Source organism: Silurus meridionalis, chromosome 24 (genome assembly GCF_014805685.1).
Source record: "Silurus meridionalis isolate SWU-2019-XX chromosome 24, ASM1480568v1, whole genome shotgun sequence".
NCBI classification, from domain to species: Eukaryota; Metazoa; Chordata; class Actinopteri; order Siluriformes; family Siluridae; genus Silurus; species Silurus meridionalis.
Genome location: NC_060907.1, coordinates 10,208,492 through 10,234,105, shown reverse-complemented (window position 1 = coordinate 10,234,105; position 25,614 = coordinate 10,208,492). Strand labels below are relative to the sequence as shown.

The 25,614-nt window shown below is 38.3% G+C and overlaps 1 protein-coding gene across 7 annotated transcripts in view; it reads left to right on the top strand.

Annotated features, from left to right (window-relative positions):
* The window catches only part of atp11a (ATPase phospholipid transporting 11A), a 94,760-nt gene that overhangs the window by 2,748 nt on the left and 66,398 nt on the right, over positions 1-25,614 (top strand). For 4 of the 7 annotated variants that reach the window (XM_046837050.1, XM_046837047.1, XM_046837048.1 and 1 more), the window contains exon 1: positions 9,618-9,758. The exons of 1 other annotated variant lie outside the window; for it this stretch is intronic. In XM_046837050.1, coding sequence (XP_046693006.1) covers positions 9,675-9,758 — 84 coding nt within the window. In that variant the 5' untranslated portion in view covers positions 9,618-9,674. Of the gene's footprint in view, positions 1-9,617; positions 9,759-25,614 lie in introns of those variants that run through there. 2 more of the 7 variants (XM_046837045.1, XM_046837044.1) reach the window with 1 other exon arrangement.

The window sequence follows — 25,614 nt, the reverse complement described above, 5'->3', positions numbered from 1 at the left end:
TTTAGTAATGTGATTTGTTTATTTATTTATTTTTTTGTATTTTTGATGGTGCTGGTTTTGATAGTACTGGTTTTAGTGGTGCTGGTTGTGATGCTGGTTATTTTGTAGTACTGGTTTTGATGGTGGTGGTGGTGGAGGTATAATTAAAAAAAGTGACAGAGCATGCTTATTCATCTCTGACACCCCTGAAGGCCAACATTTACGCTTTGTTGACGGGTGTCTTTGTGATCAAACAGACACGCTAACAGATGCTGTAAATTTTGCTGCTGGGCATAATGACTGCTGACAGGCCACTGATGATCCAGAGAGACGTGTCAAGAGGACCGGCGGGTTCGACACAGACTCACACCAAACATGTGGGTCATTTCCGCAGACCGGACGTGCAGTGAAATGTCGTGTGAAGTTGTGTAATGCTGGGTTCCTGTGTGGTACGTCTTAAGGCTGGTTTCATATGTATTGTTCGAGATCAATGAAACAGATTTAAACTGAGACTTTTTGGGGGTTGAATGTTTTAGAAAGGAACTTTTTATAAAACCTTTCAGAAAGAATTGTCATGGAGACAAAACTGTACTGAAAGAGAGAAATTGTGGTTGAAACATTTACTGAAATAAATATACATATATACATTTTTTTTTTTCGATGAGTTCAGAAACTTTCACAAAAATGTGACACTTCAACATACTGCAATTTCAAATCTTTTATAAAAACACGTTATGTAAAATTACAGAATTATACAATTACATAAAATTGTCAATATACTTTTTTAATATGCTATTAAATGTTCTGCAACCCCCCATTCATTTTGCACCAAAAGCCACAGAATCATGAATGATTTTTTTGTTTTTATACATAAATTTTACACAATAAAAATGAGAGGTTTAAAGGTTCTAAATTTAGTCTCATGAATGCTGTTATTTCTGTTTAAACAGCGGCATACTCTCCTTTGTTCCCTCACTATCCTCCTTTTCCTTTCACTTTCTGGAAGTTGATAAATTACAAAAAAAAATACCAAGCTTGTCGTGTTTTTCGAAACTTGAAAAGTTGTTTATCTTGAAGACAATGGCAAAAAGAAGTGACATGTTTGCCTCCGACGGCTACAGAGCACTGACACTGGAGCCGTGTGTTGTGGTCGCTGCTACAGAAAGGAAAACGTATTATAAGTGCATTTTTAGCACATTTTACTGTCAGAGCTGCCGTTATAGAAAATAAAGCATTTAGTCACATTCACAAAATAATATGAAAAGTCTGCTGGACAGATTTATCTGGAAAAATGTTTTGTATATGTTGTTCTAAACATTAGAGAAATAAAGGTTGTTTATACGTCACATCCTTTTTTTTTTTTTTTTTTTTTTACAGCAGAGTGAAATTCATTCTTCGCATATCCAGTCAGGTTAGGATCTGGGGTCAGACTGCAGGGTCAGACATGATACAGCACCCCTTGAGCACTGAGATTTGAGGGCCTTGCTCAGGGGCCCAAAGAGTGGCTGCTTGACAATACAGGTGCTTGAACCCCCAACCTTCCGTTCAGTAGCCCAGAGTCGTTACCACTGAGCTACCAACTTCCACTACTTGGGCAAAAGTCTGTGAACCTCCGATTCCACATTTAGTCCTCATTTGCTGTTAGAATCACCTCCACTTTTCTGGGAAGATGTTTCACTAGATAGTGTAGTGTGCTTGTGGAGATTTGTGCTCATTCAGACACAAGTGTGTTAGTAAAGGTAAGTCCTGATGCAGGTGAGGTGAAGAGGGTCTGAGGTGCAGTCAGTGTTTCAATTTCTTTTCTAAGGTGTTTAATGGATTTGAAGTTAGATCTCTATAGCAGGTCACTCCAGAGATTCCACTCCAACGCATGTACAGCATATCTTTATGGAGCTGGCTTTGTGCACAGGGGCATCATTATGCTGGAGCAGGTTTGTGTCTTCTAGTTCAAATAAAGGAATATTTAACGTTCGCAAATACCTACTATACAATTGTGGGTCTCCAGCTTTGTGGTAGCAATTTGGAGAAGAACATGTGGTTCAGGGTCATTTTCTCAAACACTATCACTACTAACTGATGAGCAAATTCTCTTCATTGAGGAGAGTCATTGGTCGACGAATGACGTTTCGGTTAACTGAGTAATTGATCGGAAATTGTGTTCCAGAGTTCAGGTGTGTTTCTCGGGTCGTATCAGACGAGCGCTTCACTGTGGGCTCGAGGAGAGACGTGTGTATGGAAAAGCCTCTCTCCACCCTGCTGCTCTTTCATCTCAAGTGTGTAAATGGAGACTGATCTAGCGAGAGGATGACGGCGAGTGAGACAGGAGTGGAAGATAAGAGAGGACATAAAGAGACATGAAAACCCAGTCTTAAAAATCCAGTCCTATTTCCAAATACCTTCTGGTTTTTTTTTTATCTGTGTGAACTTATGTCATTTTGAGGCCCGGAATTATTCAACACAGTGTGAAGACGATGTTTTTAGGTTTTTCCTCACCCCCCCCCCAGCAGTCCCCCTCATTGACAAAAAAAAGCTTACCCATCTACACTAAAATGTCCAGACAACAGAAATGAGCGTGGCAGGTATGAGTGCGACCTTTTCGTCATGGTTTTTTTCCCACATGTAATTTTCGAGACACTCACTGTGGTGCTTGTATGAGTGCAAAAGTGCAAACACGAACTTCAGATTTCTGCAGAGTCGCAGTGCAGTCCTTCGTCTTGGAAGTGTGGACATCACGTCCTCTCATAGGTCAGCGAGATCATTTTCGCTGACCAAACAATGGCCTTTATAGTGAATAGACACAGTGGATTGGACAAGATGTGCCAATTTTTTTTATGGGTTTTATGAATCATAGTATTCTTCACAGATACACTTAATACATAATAATTATTTTTTTTTTATACTTTTTTTTTTTATACTTTTTTAAATGAAGGTCTTTTTTTTTTTTTTAATCAGAAATTATGTCTTGGGTTTGCATTCACACATGTATGTGTATTCTGGCTGTTTGTATTTAAAGATGTAATTCAGTTCTTTGTTGACGTTTTAACATTTTTATTACACTTATTTTAATGTCTATGTAGTTTTTCTTTTTTTTTTTTTTTATCATATTATTATTCCATTATCGTGTGTGCACGTCGAAGCGTTCGTGTCCCGGATCTCGCATTCTCCCTGAAATATCTCTGTATCTGTCGGTCTCTGTGAGAACATTGTGATAACATTGTGGATTAGTTACCTCTTACATAACTGTGCTAACTTTTTGATGTGAACGGCCTAAAATTTCAAATCGGCCTGAACCGAAAGAGCAGAAACAAATCGTTCAGAAAAGCCGTCAAGCTTTTCTACTCTCCGTACCTGACATCCGCGTCTTCCTCTTGCCGGACACTGAAAGTGGTTAAAGCCTGGGCAGTTAGTAGGTTTTTAAGTACTTATTATTTTCGTAATATATATATTTACATTTATAGCATTTGGTAGAAACCCTTATCCAGAGCGCCCTACTTTTATATTATTAAACGTTGTGGTAAAAGTTTGGGAAAGAACCACATAATTACAGAAAAAGTCAAGAGTCTTAATAATTTTGTATGTATAATGTTTGTTGGTTCGGGTTCATAATAGACCGAATGTAATATCAGTACGCTCTCATCTTATTCATATACTTTTGCGTATAACAAATGCAGTATAATTAATGCATAAGAACTTTTCTTCTAATCCTGGTGTGCTGTGATGTAAGCAGCAGGTTGTGTGAGTGTGTGAGGGAGGGAGTGTGTGTGTGAGGGAGTAAGTGTGTAATTGTGTGAGGGAGTGAGTAAGTGCGGGAGTGAGTGTGTGTGTGTGTGTGTTTGTGATGGAGTGTGTGTGTGTGTGTGTGAGTGAGACTGAGTAAGAAGGATCATGCTGAATTAATGAGGCAGAAGGTAAGACATCAGCACTGATACTCTGGAATATGCTCTGGATATACAGCACCTCACTCATACGGTTTTAATCTTGTGCTGAAGTGGGTACATGCCTTGAAAGGCTGTCAGAGATGAGGGTTGCAAAATTCTAGGAATCTTCAAGACTTGGAAATATATTTGGGAATTAATAAGAATGAACTAGGAATTAAAAAAATTGCAGGTCAGCATATAACAGGAAACTTAAATGTAGGTACAAAAAAATCTTGCAGAATGATCTTAGTTAAAACATCTGGATTTATTTACATTTCAGTAAAATTTCTACCCTGCACATTCATCAATTACATGTACACAGCACACTTGCACACTGCAGGGTTACTGAGGCCACACCCCCTACATGCACTGTGCATTCCTCTATAACATAACGCACAAACGTTGTGTTGTGTGTAAGCTATTGTGCAACAAAAATAAACTAACAATTAAATCAAAGTCAGAAATGTCATTCTTTAAATCTGTATTGTTTGCATGCATGACAAAATGTTTGTTTATGTTTGTATATGATACAGTTTATATACATTTCCCCCAAATGTATATAAATTCCCATACATTCCTGCAAAGATTCCAACCTGGAAAGTTCCCATGGATAGTTTTCAGAAATTTACTCGAAATATTCCACACTTCTGCAACCATATCCATGACCCACACCCACACACAAACACACTAATCCCATAATGACACAAACATTTGTCAGAGATCTACAGTCACAAAGCTTTCCACTAAATTAGGAACCACCTGCACACATACCGATCAGCAGAATGATTCCCTGTCAGTCAGTCCTCGATAAAATCATGCAGACCAAGAACTTTTATTAAGGTTCAAATCAGCTGCCAAAATGTGTAAAAACATTCAGTAAATGGAAAGACCCTGCTCATTATTAGTTGTTGGACTTGTTTGAAAAGACCACCCTGTACAGCTGTGATGGACAGAAAAGCATGTCAGAATGCACAATCTTGTGCTACAAGAATGAGTGGACATTAATTCTTGGACCTTTTGATATTTTATGGCTCAGGCTGTGTTTCATTAATTTAATAGCTCTCAAATCCCCATGTAGGCCTTGTGGTCAAATAATCAGAATCCATGTTGAATTATTCAGCATGATGCAGTTATTCGACTTTCCTGAACGGGATTTGGGACTCGTTTTGAGATGTTGTGAAGGAGAATGTGAACAACGGAGTATGAACTTTGAGGGCAGCTCAGCTCTGTGTTTCGTGCTTTATTCCCTGCAAATAAAAAAAGGTCACATTTTTCCCACTTCTGTCAGCCAAGAAGTGGAAACTGTGGATACAGTGGGGGCAGGGGGCAGTGACAACTGTCTGGTCTGATGGATCTCGATTTAGGGTGAGAGATGCAGATGGTATAAGTGAACAGCATGAACGGTTGAACCTGTCCTGCTTTGTGTTTAGGGAATGTACAGCCTAAAACCGCTATCAAGCCATGCAGTTTTATCAACATGAGCCAGAATATTGAAAATTTTTTGTCAGCACTTTGTAGAATCTGTGGTATGTATATAAATTAGTTAACATTTGTTTTACTGATGTGCTTTGTTACTGAAGTCTTAAATCAGCACCAAAATCCCCCATGATGCACACTGAACTATCTGGCATTTCTTTTTTCCTCATAACAAACTGTATTTTTGATCATACAGATAAGAACAATACATTCCGATCCGATCTGTTAATTGTCTAATTTTATTTGTACACACTCATTATAACAACAAACTTTTGTAAAATAAACAAAAACAGACAGGGGGCGCTCTTTGCGCTCTCTGTCATCTCTCCTCACAGACATAAATAAAAACAACCTGAATCTCAGTGAATACTCGCCTCACAGACAAAATAATGTAGGCTTGAAATGCCTACTCCTAAATAAACCAATTCACATCGCAAACATATTCTCTGATTATGTAATCCGTATAAAAGATAGAAGAGTAACAGTGTGGAAACATAGATTTGTGTCTTGATTATTTACACAATTTAAAACACCATAATTACTTTAAAACATTTACAAGAGTATTTTGTCTTCATGCTCTATGTTGAGTTTGTTCTCACTAATAATAAACATACATTTGCATTGTATTGACTGATTTCAATTATTAAAGTATTTATGCTGCAGTTCAACAATTCAACCCTTCATCCACCCCTGTTTATAAGCCCTTACAGTTTCAATCCTCCCCCTGAGATCAGACGTAACTCCACTATAAATAGAGACGGAGAAAAGGGCAGAGGATAAAACGGTCGCTTTATAACCGTGGGTCAGGTTGTATGTGTAGCGTTGGTATCATGTGCTACACTATAATGCTGGTCATATCATACATTTAGAAAACAATGCTGTGGGATTCTTTATTCGATTGGCAGCATCTCTTACAAGATTTGTGGCAATATGGTTTTTTTTTTATACGAAATGTTGCATTACATCACCTGAACGTTGATTCAGTACCTGTAGGTCACACCCTGTTGTCTATTATTCTTGAAGACGCATTTAGGACACACTGTTGAACAGCAATGCATTGTATAACCATAGTATGTTGTGTGTGTTAGTGTGTTGCTCATGAACTGTGCACTGTGTTTTATGGTGTGCATTCATTCAGAACACACAGCTGGATGACTGCATGCTTCTCTCCTCCTGCTTCAGTCTCATCACCACTGATGTCACAACAAGCTGTCAATCAAATCTCTCGCCTTTGGGGATTGGCTAAATTGATCGTCACCCCTGCATCCCCTCCCTGTTTCTACCCTCCCCCCCCCGGTATATCAGGATCACAGGAGAAATTACAGCTTTTCAGTAAATGATGTTCTGTTGCTCAGGCTGTGGTTCCATGTTTTAGTGGCTTCAGCAGAAAGCACGATTTCAGTTTAATGGAAATTCTTTTTTAAAGACTCCACGTAGGTCATGTGACCAAATAATCAGAATCCATTGTGAATTATTCAGGAGGATGCAGATGAAACTATTAGACGTTTGCTGTTAAAATGAAAAGTGAAAACGTTCGCCTTCTGTGCAGAGGACATAGTGAGAGAGAACGTTGGAGTGCATAATCCGAGGGCTGTTCAGGTTCTGTGCCTTACTTCCTGCCTAAAAATAGGCTTAATGAAGGATGAGTGGAAAAGTAGTGTTCTTACACACTCAAGTGGAAAGAGAGAGAGAGAGAGAGAGAGAATGAACACTCCATCCTCTTCCTCATTCTATTTAATACTCTGTTAGGACATTAGAATTCACTCTCTTCTATCTATTTCTTTTTCTGTCCTCAGTCAATTTTTCTACTCTTTCCCCTTGACTTTTTTTCTTGATAATATTGAAATTCAAATATTATCAAGAAAAAAGACGAAGGGAGAAGAGAAGAGGAAAGGAGAAAAGAGGGGAGATTCAAATCTGCTCTGCTCTTTTTTCTTAATGTTTTAATCTTTTCTTTCCTCTCGTCTTTTTCTGTACTCTTCTTTTCTTGAATATTTCGACCTCTCCTCTTTTCAAAATTGTTCTCTTTTTTTTCAGCACCCTGTCTCTTCCTATCTCTACACTATCTATAAATAACTTATAATTTATTTGCTACATTACCGATATGCAGTGTTTCTAAACTACAGGGTGAAACAGCAGGTGTTAGACATAAATCATGACGTTTTCACGCACACTGTGTACTGGGATATTTTGATTTGCTCTCAGAGCGCAAGCAAAATGTCAGCACTACAATAAAACAACAAATCTCACGATAACGTAAGAATTAATTGTGATGTGTTAGCATGATTTGATTAAGCATGTATGAAAAGTCAGGGTCAGGTGTACATACACTGAGTGTGATTAACCAATCAGATTACTACCTGCAAGATTCTGGAGCTTGTGATAGATCAATGTACTATATAGTATAAAACGCTGTGTCAGCATTTTAAGCTCCAAGGTTTAAACTAAGCATGTATGCATACTCCTAAATTTAAGAATATGTCAATTAAATATACATACTTGAAACTAGCGTGTATTAAAAGCAGATTGTGTCTGTATCTTATAAGTATTTTGATGTACACCAACACTGTATCCTACTTCATGAAAACAAAGGAAAACTTTACAATGAAAAGCATTGGAGACGTGCATTTGGTTTCTCTTTGAGTACGGAAAAGAGATGCCAGATTTATTTCTAATAAAACTGGAGGCTTGGCGCAGAATCTGAAGTGCTGCCATCTACAGTTTAGCCGTAGCATGCGGTATATGAGTGTTGAACAGTCCCCCTTCCTACTGTCATAAAGGAGAAAATGTACAATTCAAGCTTAAGGATTTGTACTTTATTTTATTTTATTTATTTATTTATTATTTTTATCTGAAGGCAAAATGAAAGGGAGTAAATTTGCCTGGTGGAAAATGGGTGAAATTCACAGATGGAGAAAGTATACAGGACCTGAAAGGCTGCGTTTACACTTGGCATTAACACGCGATCAAGCAGATCGGATCATCAGTCAATTAGGAAACGGCGCATTTACACTTGCCAACATCAACTGATTTCTTTATCTGGATAAACAATCAAATCTGTTTTTCCAGCACAATATTTAACTAAGTCTGTAGAAGGTCCCCCCAGTGCAAAAACCTTCTAAAAACCTTTTCAGTTGTGGGACATTTTGCAAATCCCACAAAATGAGGAGGATGAGGAGGTTGCATTTTCCTGACAGATTTTCAGACAGTTCGGTAGAGATGGGCGGGGTTTTGCGCGACGTTGAACTGCAGACATTTTGGCTGGATTGCGTTTCCATTACACTGAGATCCGATCACAATCCGCCCTCCACTACCTCTAGACCAGAACACGCTGATCGGAAAACAAACCATTTAGAATTGAGTTTACACTTCAGTGGGAATCTGGACAACATCCGGTCGCGTGTTAATGCCAAGTGTAAACACAGCATTGGACTTTGGCTATTAAGGTCATGAGTTCAAATCCCAGCCATATTAAGATGCCATTCCTGGGCCTCTGATCAAGGCCCTTAATCCCATAGCTGCTCAGTTGAATGAGATTATGAATTAGATATATGTAAGTCGCTCCGAATAAATGCATCTACCAAATGCTTTCAAATGTAATTAAATGGACATTCGCTCTATTTTTAGTCAGTAAACTACTACTTGCCACTAATAATTAAGCAGTGCTCACACTACCACACGGTTTTTAGTGTTTTCTGAAAAAAAAAGACTCACTGTATTGTTCACTGATATCTGCTCGGTAATTTAGCGTTTTCTCTCTCGACCTGCTAAGAATAGCTGTAAAATCTCACATAAGAATTGCAGTGAATTTATAAACCGGACGAGTTTACTGATGAACGTCTTGAGCGTGACAGTTTCTAGATATCTGCTTCAGACGCTCTAGAGCTGTTCATTAGCTGAATTGTCCTTCAACTACAACCCAGTACAATTACATTCAATCGAAGCAGAGGAAAACTGACAGCAGTTGAGAGTCAGCTCCGAACTGCTTGATTTTACATCATCCATTTTCAATCCATTTCTTTCTCAAAACTGCATTTAAAAAGGATTGTTGCTTTGGGGAGGAAATCCCCCAACAGATCATTTGAGCGTCATGTGACCGTAAACAGCCAGAAGGTAGATGGAATTTGAGGCTGGTCATGCTTCTTCACACAGAAGCATACTTTTAAAGCGTGGGAATTTAAGCCGGCTCGACCAGACATCACCCAAGTCTCACCACACCAGCTCCACTGACTCCATACGAGCTTCAGAACTCCAGAGAGGAGGACCTTATTTAAAGCAGCATCAGACCACAGCTTGGAGTTTATGGGTGTAAGAGAGAAGAAAGAGAAAAGAGAGAAGAGCTACAGATATGAAGCAGGACTTAATGAAGACAGCAAGCTGCAACAGGTCGATTCACTTTCTTTTTTTGGGGGGAGGGTTTGTACTCTGTCTCTATGTATTTTTAGCTTCCTAAAAAAAATATTTGTACAATTACGGTCCTCTGTAAAACCGTAAATCGCTTCATGAGATTTCTTTTCCAGATGAAATCCACGTTTTATATTTTGATCACTTTGTTGTGTCAGGGTTTGTCATCGCAAGCTGCAGCAACTTGTACATGCAGAGAGCGTTGAGTGTTGCTTTTCAGCTGATGGGAGTGTTTCATTAATTATTTCTGAGGTATTATAGGAATGTGGTTTTGAATGGGAATGTAGTCTTGGGGCACTGCACTGTGGGGCATGGTGTAAAAGCCTTCACTGGAAATTCGACTGTGTAATGCCTAGAAAGAAAGGAGACATTTTCTGGAATTGGAAGAATAAAAACACGCATATGTCTGTAGATTTATCTAAAACAAACACCCCCCGCCCCCCGCCCACCCCCTCGCTTACCTAATACCTAATAGCGTATCTCTCTTATGAAAATGCAGTTTTGTTATTGCCACGCCTCCTCTACAGGACCACTCATTATTCGCATTCCGGTTGGTACATCAGGTCATACAAGAGTACTATTGATTCAGGCAGTGTGTTAGAGAAGTGAAGAAAAGAGTGCAGGCAGGGTGGAGTGGGTGGAGAAGAGTAACAGGAGTGATTTGTGATAGAAGAGAATCTGCAAGAGTGAAAGGGAAAGTTTATAGGACTGTGGTGAGACCTGCGATGTTGTGTAACATTGAGTAAAAGACAGGAGGTGGAGCTGGAGGTAGCAGAGCTGAAGGTGTTGAGGTTTTCGTTGGGAGTGACGACGATGGACAGGATTAGAAATGAGTTTATTAGAGGGACAGCACATGTAGGACGTTTTGGAGACAAGGTGAGGGAGGCGAGATTGAGATGGTTTGGACATGTGCAGAGGAGGGACATGGGGTATATCAGTATAAATGCTGAGGATGGAGCTGCCAAGTAGGAGGTTTATGGATGTGGTGAGGGAAGACATGGTTGGTTTGAAAGAGGCAGATGTAGAGGACAGGGGGTATGGAGATGGATGATCCACTGTGGAGACCCCTAATCCTAAAGCTCATAATCGTTCAAATTATAGAGTGTTTAACACACACACACATGCACACACATACATGCGATTAGGAGAAATGTTTAGCAATGCCTGCTTTTCATTATTGATTGTATGCTGGTCCACATCAGTGTTTTTTTTCTGGCATTTACAGAAGCTAGGATGCCCCAGAAACTAGAATTGCTCCCTTGAGTAGAGACTTTATTAATGCGAGGACTCGACAGCATGTTAGCTCTATTTCCTTACCTAACTTTTTATGTTTGACCGTAAATCTAATGAAAGGATGATGATGAGCCACTTTTCAGTCAATTCACCCCAAAAAACGGCCCTTTTTTATTATTCATTTTAAGTAAATCTGAGGTGATTCGGGGGTGGTCCATCCCAAGGCAGTGTGTTTTTAGTTTTTTTGAGAGGAAGGGACCGATTCATAGCGCACGCTGTTTATTAGACTTCTTCCTGTTTCCCCGTTTTGATGGCCGTGGGAAAAAAGGCCTAATTGTTTAAATTTAGAGCAGTGAAAGATTTTTCTCCTTTCTCATGCACAGCCTTTCCCTGACTAAGCTGTTTTTTTTTTTCTCCTGATGCAACCTTGACACTGTCCTAATTATTAGTTTTATTTTTAGAATAGAGTAAGATCTGTATTTGTCCCTGCTGCGTTTGCTCAGGAGGCTCATCTTGATGGCTCTATTTGGAGCGCAAGCACGACAAACTATGAGTCTTTATCTTAAACGTGGTTGCTATAGCAAAGCTATATTTAGAAAGTGTTTGGATGAGCGATGGTAGGGCACGACTCTACATGAAGCTATGAAGCTGGTTTTTCTGGATTTTCCTAACAAATGCTCTTGTAGTTCCAGTTTAATGCTGGAGCTACTATGGTTGTGTTGTTTTTTTTTTTGTGTGTGTGTCATCATGTACCTTATGAAAATGCACTATTTAATAATCAGATTTGGGTTTATTTAAGGATCTAACTCCTGAATTCATTGTGAACATGCTTACAACATTTATAACACTCTATATCATCTGTAACACCTGTCATATTACCTTCGAAATACATTATAAATGCATGTATAACCTGTTATAAAGCATTCATGAGCCTTTATTGTACCCAGCATAAGCAACACTTATAAGTAGTATAATTGTCTTTTAGCTAAATGAATGTGTTTATATGTATATGCCAGATACTGGATTTTTTAAATGCATGATAACACCATAAATGTTTGCAGTTATAATGTTCGTACGAACAAAATTAGAATGCTTTATGTGCACAACATGGACAAGTTTGGAGATACCAGACCATAAGACCTCCATTCATCTGGAAAGATGTTCCACTAGATTTCGGAGTGTGGTGGAGGACTGGGGTGCAGTCAGCATTCCAGTTTATCCCAAAGGTGTTTAAAAGGGTTGAATTCCGAGCTCTAAAGCAGGCCACTCGAAATCTTCCACCTCGAAATTTAATCATGGAGCTCACTTTGTGCACAGGGCATTGTTTTGAGTGGCCTGCAATAGAACTCTTCTAAACACCTTTGGGATGCATTGAAAAGCTGACTGCACCTCAGTCCTCCTCACCCTACATCAGTACCGGACTTTACTAACACCCTTTTGGCTAAATGAGAACTTTTCATGAGCACACACCAAAATCTAGTGGGACGTCTTCCCAGAAGAGTGGAGATTATTCTAACAGCAAATCGGGACAAAATTTGGAAAAGGACATAAACGCATATTAATCTTATGGTCAGGTGTCTCAAACTTTTGTCTCTATTGTTTGGCAATTCGTATCCTCATATGACTACATTATATGGTTTATAAAGAAAAGCTAAGTGTCATAACTGGAATTACATTATAATGCATTATAATAGAGCCTTATAAGCTTTGTGTCTACAGTGCACTCACAGACACGTTATCAGAATCAGGTTTATTGTCCAAGTGTGTTGACACAGGCAAGGAATTTGGTTCCAGCTGTTGGTGACTCAAAAGTACAGACATAAAGTACGCTACATTAAACTTATAGACAAACTATACAAGACAATACAGATTAAATAAATACATTATACAGAGTATATGGCAGATCAGTAATGCACATAAAGTGTGAGTGCATGGTAGTGCATTAATACATAATAATGCATTATTAATGATCTTTAAGCATAAGGGAGATGTGCAGACCTGCAGTAACTACAGGGGAATTAAGTTGATCAGTCACACCATAAAGTTATGGGAAAAAGTAGTGGAAGCCAGGCTGAGGGAAGAGGTGACCATCTGTGAGCAACAGTGTGGTTTTATGCCGAGGAAGAACACCACAGACTCATTATTTGCTTTAAGAATGTTGATAGAGAAGTATAGAGAAGGTCAGAAGGAGTTGCATTGTGTTTGTGGATTTAGAGAAAGCGTGTGACAGGGTGCCGAGTGAGGAGTCAGGGAAGTATGTGAGGGTGGTGCAGGACATGTAAGAGGTCAGTGTGACAGCAGTGAAGTGTGCACTAGAAACAACAGACTGGTTCAAAGTGGAGGTGGGACTGCATCAAGGATCAGCTCTGAGCCCTTTCCTGTTTGCAGTGGTGAAGGACAGGTTGACAGATGAGGTCAGACAGGAGTCTCCATGAACTATGATGTTTGCGGATGATATTGTTATTTGTGGTGAGAGTAGGGAGCAGGTTGAGAAGAGCCTGGAGAGGTGGAGGTATGTGCTGGAGAAAAGGGGAATGAAAGTCAGTAGGAGTAAGACAGAGTACATGTGTGTGAATGAGAGGGAGAGCAGTGGAGGGGTGCAGTTGCAGGGAGAAGAGGTGGAGAAGGTGGAGGAGTTCAGGTACCTAGGGTCAACAGTGCAAAGTAATGGAGAGTGTGTTAGAGAAGTGAAGAAAAGAGTGCAGACAGGGTGGAGTGGGTGGAGAAGAGTGATAGCAGGAGTGATTTGTGATAGAAGAGTATCTGTGAGAGTAAAAGGGAAAGTTTATAGGACTGTGGTGAGACCTGCGATGTTGTATGGGTTAGAGACAGTGGCATTGAGTAAAGGACAGGAAGCAGAGCTGAGGATGTTGAGGTTTTCATTGGGAGTGACGAGGATGGACAGGATTAGAAATGATTTTAATAGATAGACAGAGCATGTAGGACGTTTTGGAGACGAGGTGAGGGAGGTGAGATTGAGATGGTTTGGATGTGTGCCAGGAAGGAGAAAAAGAGGTAAACCAAGGAGGAGGTTTATGGATGTGGTGAGGGAGGACATGCAGGTAGTCGGTTTGAAAAAAGGCAGATGTAGATGACGGGGGGGGTATGGAGACAGATGATCCGCGGTGGCGACGACCCCTAATGGGAGCAGCCGAAGGAAGAAGACTCAATTAAATTCATTTTTATTTGTATAGCGCTTTTAACAATGAACATTGTCTCAAAGCAGCTTTACACAGATAATGTGCAGACGACTGCATTATGTATGCTAGTATTCTAAAGGTATATTTTAGATTTATGTTTATATTTTATGTGCTATATGTGTATAATGAAATATAATGCAGGATTTGTGTTGAGTTCTAGGTATTTTTGTTTGTTGTTTATTCTCTGGGTTTTTTCCCCCTCTTTCCGCTGCAGTAATTAGCTGGTCTGGAACGTTAAAGGCGATTACCCCGAGTGGAGAGGTCAGTTGATCCTGTGGCTGTTCGGGGGAAGTGCTCGGGTCATTTGACCACCCACGTCTACCTAATCTCATTGCGGTCACATGCGTGCATCAGCCAGTGACCAGACCACAGCCAAAGCTAAACAAACTCAAATGAGAAACAGCATATATTTATTTCTTTGTTTTGTTTGGAAACATATTAATATAATGTTTGTGTATAAATTAAGGCAACAAGGTGACTTTTAAACCCAAAAGCGTAGTCGCTGTTTATCACACGTGTTCGCGTAGAGTTCACCCGAGAAAATTTCTGTCTCTCTAATGCAGCATTGGAGAACAGAGGAAAAGGAAATGGGCAGCACAGTGATAAGACTGCTGATCAGAGAATGCAGTCATCAGTCTGATTGTTCCCCTGGCTGTGGATTCAGATGTGTATAAGAGAAAGAGAGAGAGAGAGAGAGAGAGAAACAACCAGTGCCTTTCTGCGGAAGTCACGAAGCTAGCATGTGACCTGCAGGCATAAATAAACACATCCTGTCTTTACTCAAAGGACAAAAAATAGACAATAAATAGACTGAACTGGTGATACTCAGATTTTAAACTTTCGAGATTGGAAGCACAATGTCTGGAGGAAACTTCTGTTTTTTAAAACTGTAAAATTTAAGTAAAATCTGTGACTCCTATCAGGATGTGGCAGATGAAAAAATACAACCACTCTTGTTCTATAAAGTAGGGGTGAGCGATACAGTATATATCATATACAATAATATCGTAATTGTTGTTTTATTTGTTGTGTGATTCGACGCTATCACGAAAACCCAAACCAAACTTACCTGCAGAGTGCACGCATACGTTACGAGACTAGTAAGTCTAGTAGATTAGACTTGTGTTTATGCGCATTTACAGTCCGGTCTTTTACTGCATGATTCAGTCTAAAAAATTCATTTAGAATGATAAAAAAATTCAAAATATGGTGCAGAAAATTCATACATTCGTTTACTTATTTCATATTAATCAATATAATACGAAATCTAAAAATCTAATCTAAAAATATATTATACAATTTATATGATATTATATTTTATTATAATATAAAATTCTGATTTGCTTGTTAACAGCCAAAATGTATTATTATTATTCTAATTGACTGATTACATTTAAGAATTGTACTCAAAAGATAATTTTTTATATGGCTTTAAAAATGGCTTTATAAAGTTGAAAAATGCCTATAAAAGGTAAGAATCTATTTAAGCTTATTGGAAAAGATTAATTTCGGGCACTGCTGTGAACTGACCACCACATAGAATATGAAAAATATCAAAGAATTTTAGGAGTCAGATCTTTAAGGTACCAGCACAATGATGTACTCAGCAAAATATTAGTTTTACTATAACCATTATCAGTGAGATACAAGAAAAAATTTATATATATTTTACTATATCCTACTATAAACATGGTATTTTTATCATCTACTGAATTAAAACTACACTGTACTAACTAACTATATATCCCAATGTCACTGGTGGACAGTAACAAAGTAAATTAAATTGTTGAAGTAGAATTAAAATTTGTTGAAGTAGAATTTTCACGTATCTGTACTTTACTAAAATATTTCTATTTGGGGAAACTTTAACTTCACTACATTTCAAAGTCAAATATCTAAATTTTCACTAAACTACATTTAGTGAAATCACTCTCGAAAAAATCTCAAGTGCTCAGTCACACAGCGATCCACCAATCAGGGTCGAGCGCATGCTCTGTTTTAAACTTGTATGGATTGCCACTTGGTGGTATCTACTTCTCACAAGCATACAGTTCAGCCTCAGTTCATCAGCAAGCAGGACATTTAGAGAGGAATAAATAATGGAAGAAACTGCTGACTTTAACTCACTACAACACCCGTGGCCTTATTTGTAGTCGAAAAGGTTTTGGTTTAATGATAATTTAATATCAATCAGTGTTTGACTCATTAATATTATTCTATTAATAGATCGGTGTGCTGAAAGGAACATTAGAGTCTTTTCACAGAAACCGAGTTGATTAAGCAAAGAGACTTGTGACAAACATGATAATAGGAACATTATAGCCGTAATAAATCATAGTACTTTGGATACTTGAGTACATTTGAAGGCAAATACTTTTGTACTTTTACTCAAGTGAAAGTTTAAAGGGACACTTTTACTTTTACTGGAGTCATATTTTACCTGCTGTACCTACTTTTACTCAACTACATGTTTTTTGTACTTTAGCCACCATTGCCTGATGCACACCAGATAGCATGCATGTGTTGCATTTTAGAAGAGGAATATATATGGCTAATATATATGTATAAGCCAATATATATCTATCTCTATAGCTAATATCTGATCTGATCAGTTACTTTGTGTAAATGCCACTTAGTTTTAAAACTATACTCAGCTACTACAGTATATACGGTCTGTTGAAATCCTTCACTGGGTTCCCATCCAGATTTCCTTCCACCACTTAACAACCGTTGCTCTCTCCATTTCCTGTTTCACGTCTACAGGGGGAAAAAAAAGAAAATAAGAACAATACTTCCAAGGTGACCACGAATTTACCTTAAAAGCTTTGACCCGTTACAGCACTGCATTTCTTTATGCTCTAATAATAAAGTATTCTCAAATGCTCCTTTTCATTTAGGTCACACCATATTCAATGGAACTCTTTTCCCACTTACCGACGTCGTCTGCTTTAATAGGCATGAATATGCCCGAAAAAGACGTGCAAAATGCTGGTTCATTATTCACAACATTTGCAGGTTGTGCAGCGCTACATCTGAGAAGCGTGAATACACCAGATCGGTCTCGTCTCACGCCGCTGGCTACTTAATGGTGGCATCTACCAGATCCGACAGGCCTCAAATGAAGAGTAAAACGCTCTGTCGCTCTGCCACGCTAAATAAATTAATCACCTGTGAGATCAAGGCCGCGAATGCAAGCATATCATTTACATGGACATCAACCGGCAAAAAGATTAGCAAGCGCCATCCAGGCGCCCGACTAATGAGTGCGGGTTAATAAGCCGGGGTTTGTGCAAAAGCAGCTCATATAAATATAACCCACAGGTCGTCTGATCCAGATGTTCATCTGTCTTGCTGAGCAGTAAGAGGTAGGACGAGATCTTTTCAGTGCTTGAACCGAAAATAAACGACTACAGGTCTTCAGGGTGCGGATGTAGGAAGTCATTTGAAATGGCACAAATGCGGTTGGCTCTGGTTCTGCTTTAAATCTCTATCTCGGGACACTTTCTACATTTCCAAAACTACATCTCTGATGAATAGTGGGCTCTTTTTCCTATTTCTCAGTGTGCTTTGTGGATTTATGTTCTGTTGTTTCTCTGAGAATGAGAAGAAAGACTAGAAGAAAGAGCTAGCAGCAAGAATCTTCTAGAGCTTTTCTTTTTTCTCAAAATTGTCTCCTGTCCACGAGACAAGGAAGACCTTTTTGATTTATTGAAACTGTAGAATTCTGGAGAAAGCGCCTCTAGAGGACATTAATATTTATAGGGATATTTATAGAACTTTGTTCTCAGGCATCAGCTCATCCTTCCATCACGAGCACCCGATTATCTAAGGCTAGATACGAACAGTATCTGTCCCGGTCCCACTTTAGGATTTTGTCTTTGTGTCATCATTTTCCAATTGCTAAACTAGTCAACATTTCGCGATTTTAGGACACCGGTATTGCTTGTACTGGTGTTGCAGATGAGGTTCAAGTTTTGCATGGTGGAATTCTTTTTACCGTCATGAATACATTGAAAATTTGAGCAGTGATGTTTCAAGAAGTTCTCCTGTTGTGGTGCAACACCAATATAAATACAGGTGAAAGATTAAAGGCTAAAATGACTGATGAGGGAAGAATGTTGCACAGGAATCCTGATCATGTACTTATCACTTTTACTTACAGTCAGTGTATCCGATTACATGGGGATTCCCATCCGTTAAAGTTGAATAACGACTTTTACTTTGTTCAAGAATGTTTTAGGTACTTTTTGAGCGTGCCCAATAAAATGTTTCCTTTTTTACCGTAGTAAACGGTACGTTAGGTGCTGGCTTTAGAAACAGATTCTCCATGAGGTCTAGAGCAGTGGTCCCAAACCTTTTTTGCGCCACGGACCGGTTTAATGTCGGACAATGTTTTTATGGACCGGCCTTCAAGATGTGGCGGATAAATACAACAAAATATAAATATGAAAATACTCCAAAGGCTTGTCCTTTAATGCAGAATGCTTGGTCTCCAAGTGGCGAAGCAGTTTTGAAGGCTTCATTGCCTCATTAGAGAGCCGGTCGCCGCATATTATGCAGAGCGGGCTTGGTGCGTGGGAACAACCTGTCGCAATAAATCCATATTTCAAATAGGACTCCTGGTATTGTCTGTTAAATGCAGCTTTCTTTTTCTTTGAATTCGTAGGCTGTTGATCCTCTGTCTCCTCACTGGCTCTTTTATCCTGCGCAAAGAAACTTTCCAAAAACGTTTGTTTGTTCATTTTGCTATCTTGGGGGTTTGAATTTAGCAGTAATATATTATGTGTTAGCGGCCGGAGCCCCTTTAAGAAGGTAGCGGATGTTGGTAAAACATGTGACCGAGACATCATGACATGCATCAAGAGTGAGTCAAAGACAGATGTGGCGGAGAGAATCCGGTCATTTTCCAAAATTAAACATCGTTCAGAATTAGATAATGAATAAAACGGAAACAATGTAAGTTATGTATTCTTTCTGTGCAGCCCGGTACCAATTGACCCACGGACCGGTGCCGGTCCACGACCCGGGGGTTTGGGTAACACTGGTCTAGAGTATGTAGTGATTGACATGGTGTCTAAAGCGAAAAATCTATTGAAATTTGTGTTATTCAGGGCATCGTGGGCAGCCTGACTAAATCACACACTGAATTTACATCGTTCGATGGACACTGACATTCAACTTCCATGTTGTCCTTTGGGGAAAACGTCCTTTATGTAGCAAAGATGAAATAAATTGACAATTACACCACATTACCGTCTCTGACACTAGGCTTTTTAAATGACTGTTGGATTGGATAATTGGATCCTCTGTAACCTGGCGGCTGTGAGGAGAAGCTGGGAAAAGTGGAATTTGTGGTTTAACTGTTGTGTAACATTCAGATCACTTTAGTATAAAGCCTGACTGGGCCGGCTGGAGAGAACACTGAAGGACTCTATCTATAAAGACCAGTAAAAGCATCTTTACAGAAGGGAGATTATGATGCTGTTGATGGGTTTTAAATATTTTGGAAAGTATGTGTGCAAAATTTCCAGTGCACTCAGCAGATAATATTATGGACTGTGGGTGAATTAAGTTTTTTTATTTTCTGTTTTGTCTGGTTGTCACATAAAATAAAAATGTATGCCTTTTACCATCCCCACAAATACAACAAAAAAGATTTTTGTTTAGCTGAGTTGCATTATTGGTTAACTGTTTTATTATTTAGATCTGTTGCTGAAGGCTTGAATTTGTCTCCAAATAGCTATTTATTTAATAAATGAATTATATTTATATATTATAGTATATCTCTTAATGGTTAAAACAAATAACTACACTGTATATACTTTTGTCACATTTCTATATAATTTAAAGGGCAAAGGAAATATAGTTGATCTTGAATAAAAATCTTAATTGGGATTTATGGCTGTCAGATATACAGTAAAAATATCATATTATGACACACAAATCATGATTTACGATATGTATCATGATTTCCAATTTATTATCCAACAAGTTACAAAAGAGAGGAAAAGGGCAAAAAAAGAGAAAACATTGGAACAGATATAACCAGTTATTTACAGTGATTAGCAGTAGACCTAAACAAGTTTTAGTCTCCAACTCAGATAAAAAAAAAAAAAAGTTTATAAAGTCACACAACCAAGTTATAAATGCTAAAAAAAAAGAGCACTTGTTGACCCTTTAAATGACCCTAACCATGTGCAGCTGCAGTTTACCATGCCTGAGGAAGGGACTGTGGAAGTTGGCCATTTTAGTCGACTTTGGAGCTCTAATTCCTGCTACAATGAGGTTTATGGCCCTTATTATAGGTATCACTTTTGCCAGGTCAGAGATGTTTATAAAAGGAAAGTTTTGAAAGAAAATTATCAGTTTATTTATTTTTAAAATATGGTGAAACTGTAGTATATTTTACTACACCTGGTACATAGTACACTTTATTTTATTACATTGTTTATTAAAGTTTTTTTTTTTTTTTTTTTTTTTAAATAAATATTCAGAGAATTGACTCATAAGTCATCATTGTGAATCAAATCGAATCGTAGCCAGAGTGCAACATTACACATCTAGAAAACTAGCCTTTGAACACCAAGATGCATTTTTAACTTAATTCATAACTTTCTTGATTTATTTTTGTGTTCAATGTTTCAAAGATGCAGTTTATAAAAATGTCCTACAGTCTAGTGAATGCTAGAAATCTAAATTGCAAGATTATAGAAGCTCTGACACTTGACTATATTATCAATATGAAAAAAAATAACGACAATGATGACATATAATGTTCGCTTACTTTACAGTGAGCACATACAATTAGAGCTATATTTCATTTATTGGGGTTGGAGAAGATTTATAGTGTACAAAACAGGTCATGGTAGGTCATATAATATGTACAGTATATACAGGAATGCAGGATGCTACATTAACTGAAATGTTTTGACGAAACCCCAGAAAAGCACCTGTTTTAGGTTTGCAAGGTTTCAGCAAATCCAAGCATGACTCCAGCTGCAGTAAAACTTCCCTGCTCATGTTAACCTGCTTTGTCCTGCTTCGTCTCTTAACCTGATATTATTCTTCCTCCTGTAGATGTTTGTTATGGAGGCTTTTTAAAATGCAGATTAAATAAACAGGAAGGATTTACACGCGGCATGTGTTGATTAGATGGATATTAAAATGTATGATGAGCATCCCTGTGAGCCGAGAGTTCACACCGCCTCCTGTGACGATCGTAAATCCGACAACTCTCTCTGCAAGCCGCTTATTCAGCATATTTTGTCTTTATTTATACATTCGGGGAAGGTGGTAAAAGTTTGTAAATAAGTATATGAGCGATTGGCTGAGTGATTGTTTTAATAAAGAAAAATGGAGGTGTAAGAAACAGTTCAGTTTTTGTGTATGCACAGGGTTTTAGCAATGACCCAATTCCATATAATAAAAATAAATAAATAAATAAAAAAACACAAAGTAATCGATTTGCTTATGTTCTCTCAGCCCTTAGTCACTTGTCTACACTCGCAGCTTGATACGGCGAGCTGGGCAGATGATATATCGGCTTATTGAATCGTACAAACACACACCCGTTTCGGTATTGAGATGCTGGATGGACGACATGGCAGTCGAAGCGTGATCCAGACATTGCGAGAATTTTATATATAAAACCCACTTCTAGTCAGCTGCTTTTGATTTTTCCACACGCAACAGCAGCAGTCTGAATGAACTAAATACACCAGATTTTTTTTTTTGCCACAACAGTAGGTGATAACAGGATGTGCCCATAATAATGAAAACACCAGAGCTTCATCAAAGGCTAATATATTTTCATAATGAGCACAAATTGTCTTTCCTCGGTTAATTACTTGTCTTTTTTGATCAGTATCAGATAATATTTCCTTTAGAATCTATGAAGTCACTCAGATTGACACTTCTTTTAATGTAAATTCAGTACTTTATTCAGAATTAGAAACGCCACTGTGGCCGAAGAAGTAGGTGACATCAGAATACTTTATTGATCCCATAGGGAAATAAAATATAATAAATTCAATGGAATGTACACAGAAAAGTCTACAGTGATAGTTATCCAAGTTATTTTACATGTGAATGTAATGTGAATTGGCATCACAATCCACTGTTTTGTTAAACGCAATGTTTTGCGAGAGATATGACGCATAAGATACGAGACACTACAATACATTAGACATTAGATACTAATAACAATCTAAGACTAAGCTGATTAAAATGAATGAAAAACACTGTAAGTAATAATAATCTAAAAGTGAAAAAAAAGTGCAATGCAAACGGGTGCTGGAAAAACAAAAACAAATTGCCATGTCCGTTAAGGGAACATCTGTTGGCTAGTGACCATGCTTCTGGTTTACACAATGTAATATTTTGGCAAATTCCAGGTAGTTTCCTTATCTTTAAACTACTAACTAGTTTGGTAGCAAACTAAACTCAAATAGATAAAATTGAAGAAGAACCCAAGTGCTAGTTTTTGGCGATATAGCTAGGCTGTGTAATGTGTGTGGGTTTGCTAGCTATTTTGTAACTCTGATGATCGCTAATCATACCATATACAATATTGGATTTGGGACATTCTGGTCCATATCTACAGAGCAAATCTTTAAAATAATGTTTCTGTACCCAGGCCTGATCAATTCCACCTAGTGACGAAGGCTAACAACCAAAGCAGTGTCCCTAAGCTAGTTTGTGATCACAATCCCACTCGCTTGTCTGTTAGAGCGTCAGTGCATCTCCACTTCTTCTGATTATGAACAAAAGGCACCTGGGGGGGATTTGATTACTGAACCCCCGCCTCCATGTTTTAATTAACACCAACACAGGGAAGAACTTGCAGCGACAAGAGGGTCATTAATCTTAGCCAGCTTTGTGGCCTTCTGCTCATAAACATTATTACTGGCCTTGGAGACGTGTGTGCTCTTTCTGTATAGAGAACTGAAACTACATGCACTGCATGTTTCTTTTCGAAGCGTTGTTGGTGTGGGATATTTCGAAACTCTAAGAACCTAAATAAAAATCGAGAAGCTTTAAATTGTATGAACCAGTGTTTTAAGATTATGTGGCTCTTTATAGAATTCTCTGGAATAATAATAAAACTTTCTTTCAGCTTCTCCCTTTAGGGGTCGCCACAGCGGATCCTCCGCATGTTTTGATTTGGCACATGTTTTTACGCTGGATGCCCTTCCTAATGCAACCCTCCCCAATTTATCCGGGCTTGGGACCGGCACTGAGAGTGGCTGGGGATGGTTCTCTGACCGGGAATCGAACCCGGGTCGCAGCGGTGAGAGCGCTGCATCTTAACCACTAGACCACCAGGGGACCTTAATTCTCTGGAATAATAATAATAATAATAAAAAAAAAAAAAAAAATATATATATATATATATATATATATATATATATATATATATATATATATAATTATATATATAATTTTTTAATTTATTTATTTATGATTGAGTTTAAAATGAAATAATGATAGAAAATATGACAAACTAAAAATATTTTAGAATTTTTAATATTTAATGCAAACTAGAGCTAAGAACCAACTGGCTGTTTATTCCAGATGTGGATTTATACAATTTTGATAAATTGTTCTAATCATTTATTAAAAAATCTCATGGCTTGGATTCTATCACCTCTATGTGATGGTGCATGTCTGGAAAATTCCAACTCAGCTATATCTGTGGAACTGGCCAGAGGGTGTATGTGAGTGCAGCCAGCTGTTAGAGCCAGATGTTGGTGTTTGCTGAGTCATACACACAATTTTTCTAGATATTATTTGCTCAGTCAGCAAAGGTTCTGTGATCGGGTTTGGGGTTGTACGTAAAGTGTGTTCTGTTCTTCGTATCTATGTAGAGTGGGCCGGAGATGAGCAGCTTTAGACCTCATTTATTACCGAACTAGGCTAATTAGGGTTGTTCACAAAAGCATGGGAGATGCTGCTCAATCTGAGCATGATAATGATGAGGATGATGAGTACCTGTGGAAGGAGGGCAGAGGCGCAGAGGGAGGCTGAGTCAGAAACGGGAAGTGATCAATTGTAAGATTTGTTTGAGAGATATTACTGCACACTTCCTATTTACTGCAGATGGAATGGTTCAGATTTATTTATAGTGGATGGAGGATTATAATACGATTGTATGTATGAATATAACAGTTCTGAGCATAAATATTTTGCTGTTAAAGATGTTAGAAATTGCAGATTTATGTATTAAAGGTGCAGTCAGTGATTTTCACTGTGATTTGCAGTCACTTGTAATATTTTGCCAGATTGCCTGGGAACTGTTTTCTGCTTCAGAAGAGGCATTTCTACTGTTTCAACAAAAATAATCAAATGCATTTCTTCAGCCATCTAGATATAAAGTACCTGATGTTATGCTTATAAAAAATACATTCTCTTGCAGTCTGTATTGTGTGAACAAGTCAAGTCAAGTTTATTTCTATAGCGCTTTTGACAACAGACTCAAAGCAGCTTTACAGAAATCAACAGTGAAGGTGAATGGTGTGTATTTATCCCTGATGAGCAAGCCATGGCCATGACTGTGGCAAGGAAAATCTTCCTTAGATGCTATGAGGAAGAAACCTTGAGAGGAACCAGACTCAAAAGGGAACCCATCCTCATTTGGGTGACATCAAGAGTTTGATCATAAATCTTTCAAAAATACAGAACACCGGAGAGTGAGAACTAACATGAGCACTGGAGTATAAGATTATAAGTAATGTTCTTTCAACAGTCTTCTACAGTCTTTATGGTTATAAAACTAGGAGCTACTGAGCAACATTTGTGATCATCACAGATCCAGCACCAGCTTCCCCATGCCAGAGCCTTCAAACACTCCAGGAGGTCCAATGTCAAAACTCCACACATGTAGTGGGATCCAATTGGCACTTGTACGTCTCTAGAGCGAGTTCGGCATCTACTTCTTCCAAGGTCCATAATCTTCATGAGGTGGGACGTGACTGGAGCTGGCCAAACCTCAGGATGCCTCGGGATAGGGAGAGAAAGAGAAGCAGTAGAGAGAACAAGATTTAACAAGATTTGATACGATTAATTTTTATTTGTATTGCACTTTTAACAATGAACATTGTCTCAAAGCAGATTTATGTGATGAAAACTATCAAATATTGTCTTTCCATTTACATGAACACATCTTTACTGAAATTAAGCCTTGTGATGCGGACCACTTGTGGCTACTTAGTCGGTACCGGAGGCACTATTTGTACCGTGCATGTGTGAAAATGTGTGTCTGTAGTGTGTCTAAACAATTTACGGCAGTTCCATTTATATATAATACTGTGCTGGTTGACACGACCCGATCCGTACCGGAAATAGTTAGTTACTAGTGATTCATTTGATAAAATACACATTTTTGCTGAAGTAGACGTTTTTTTCAC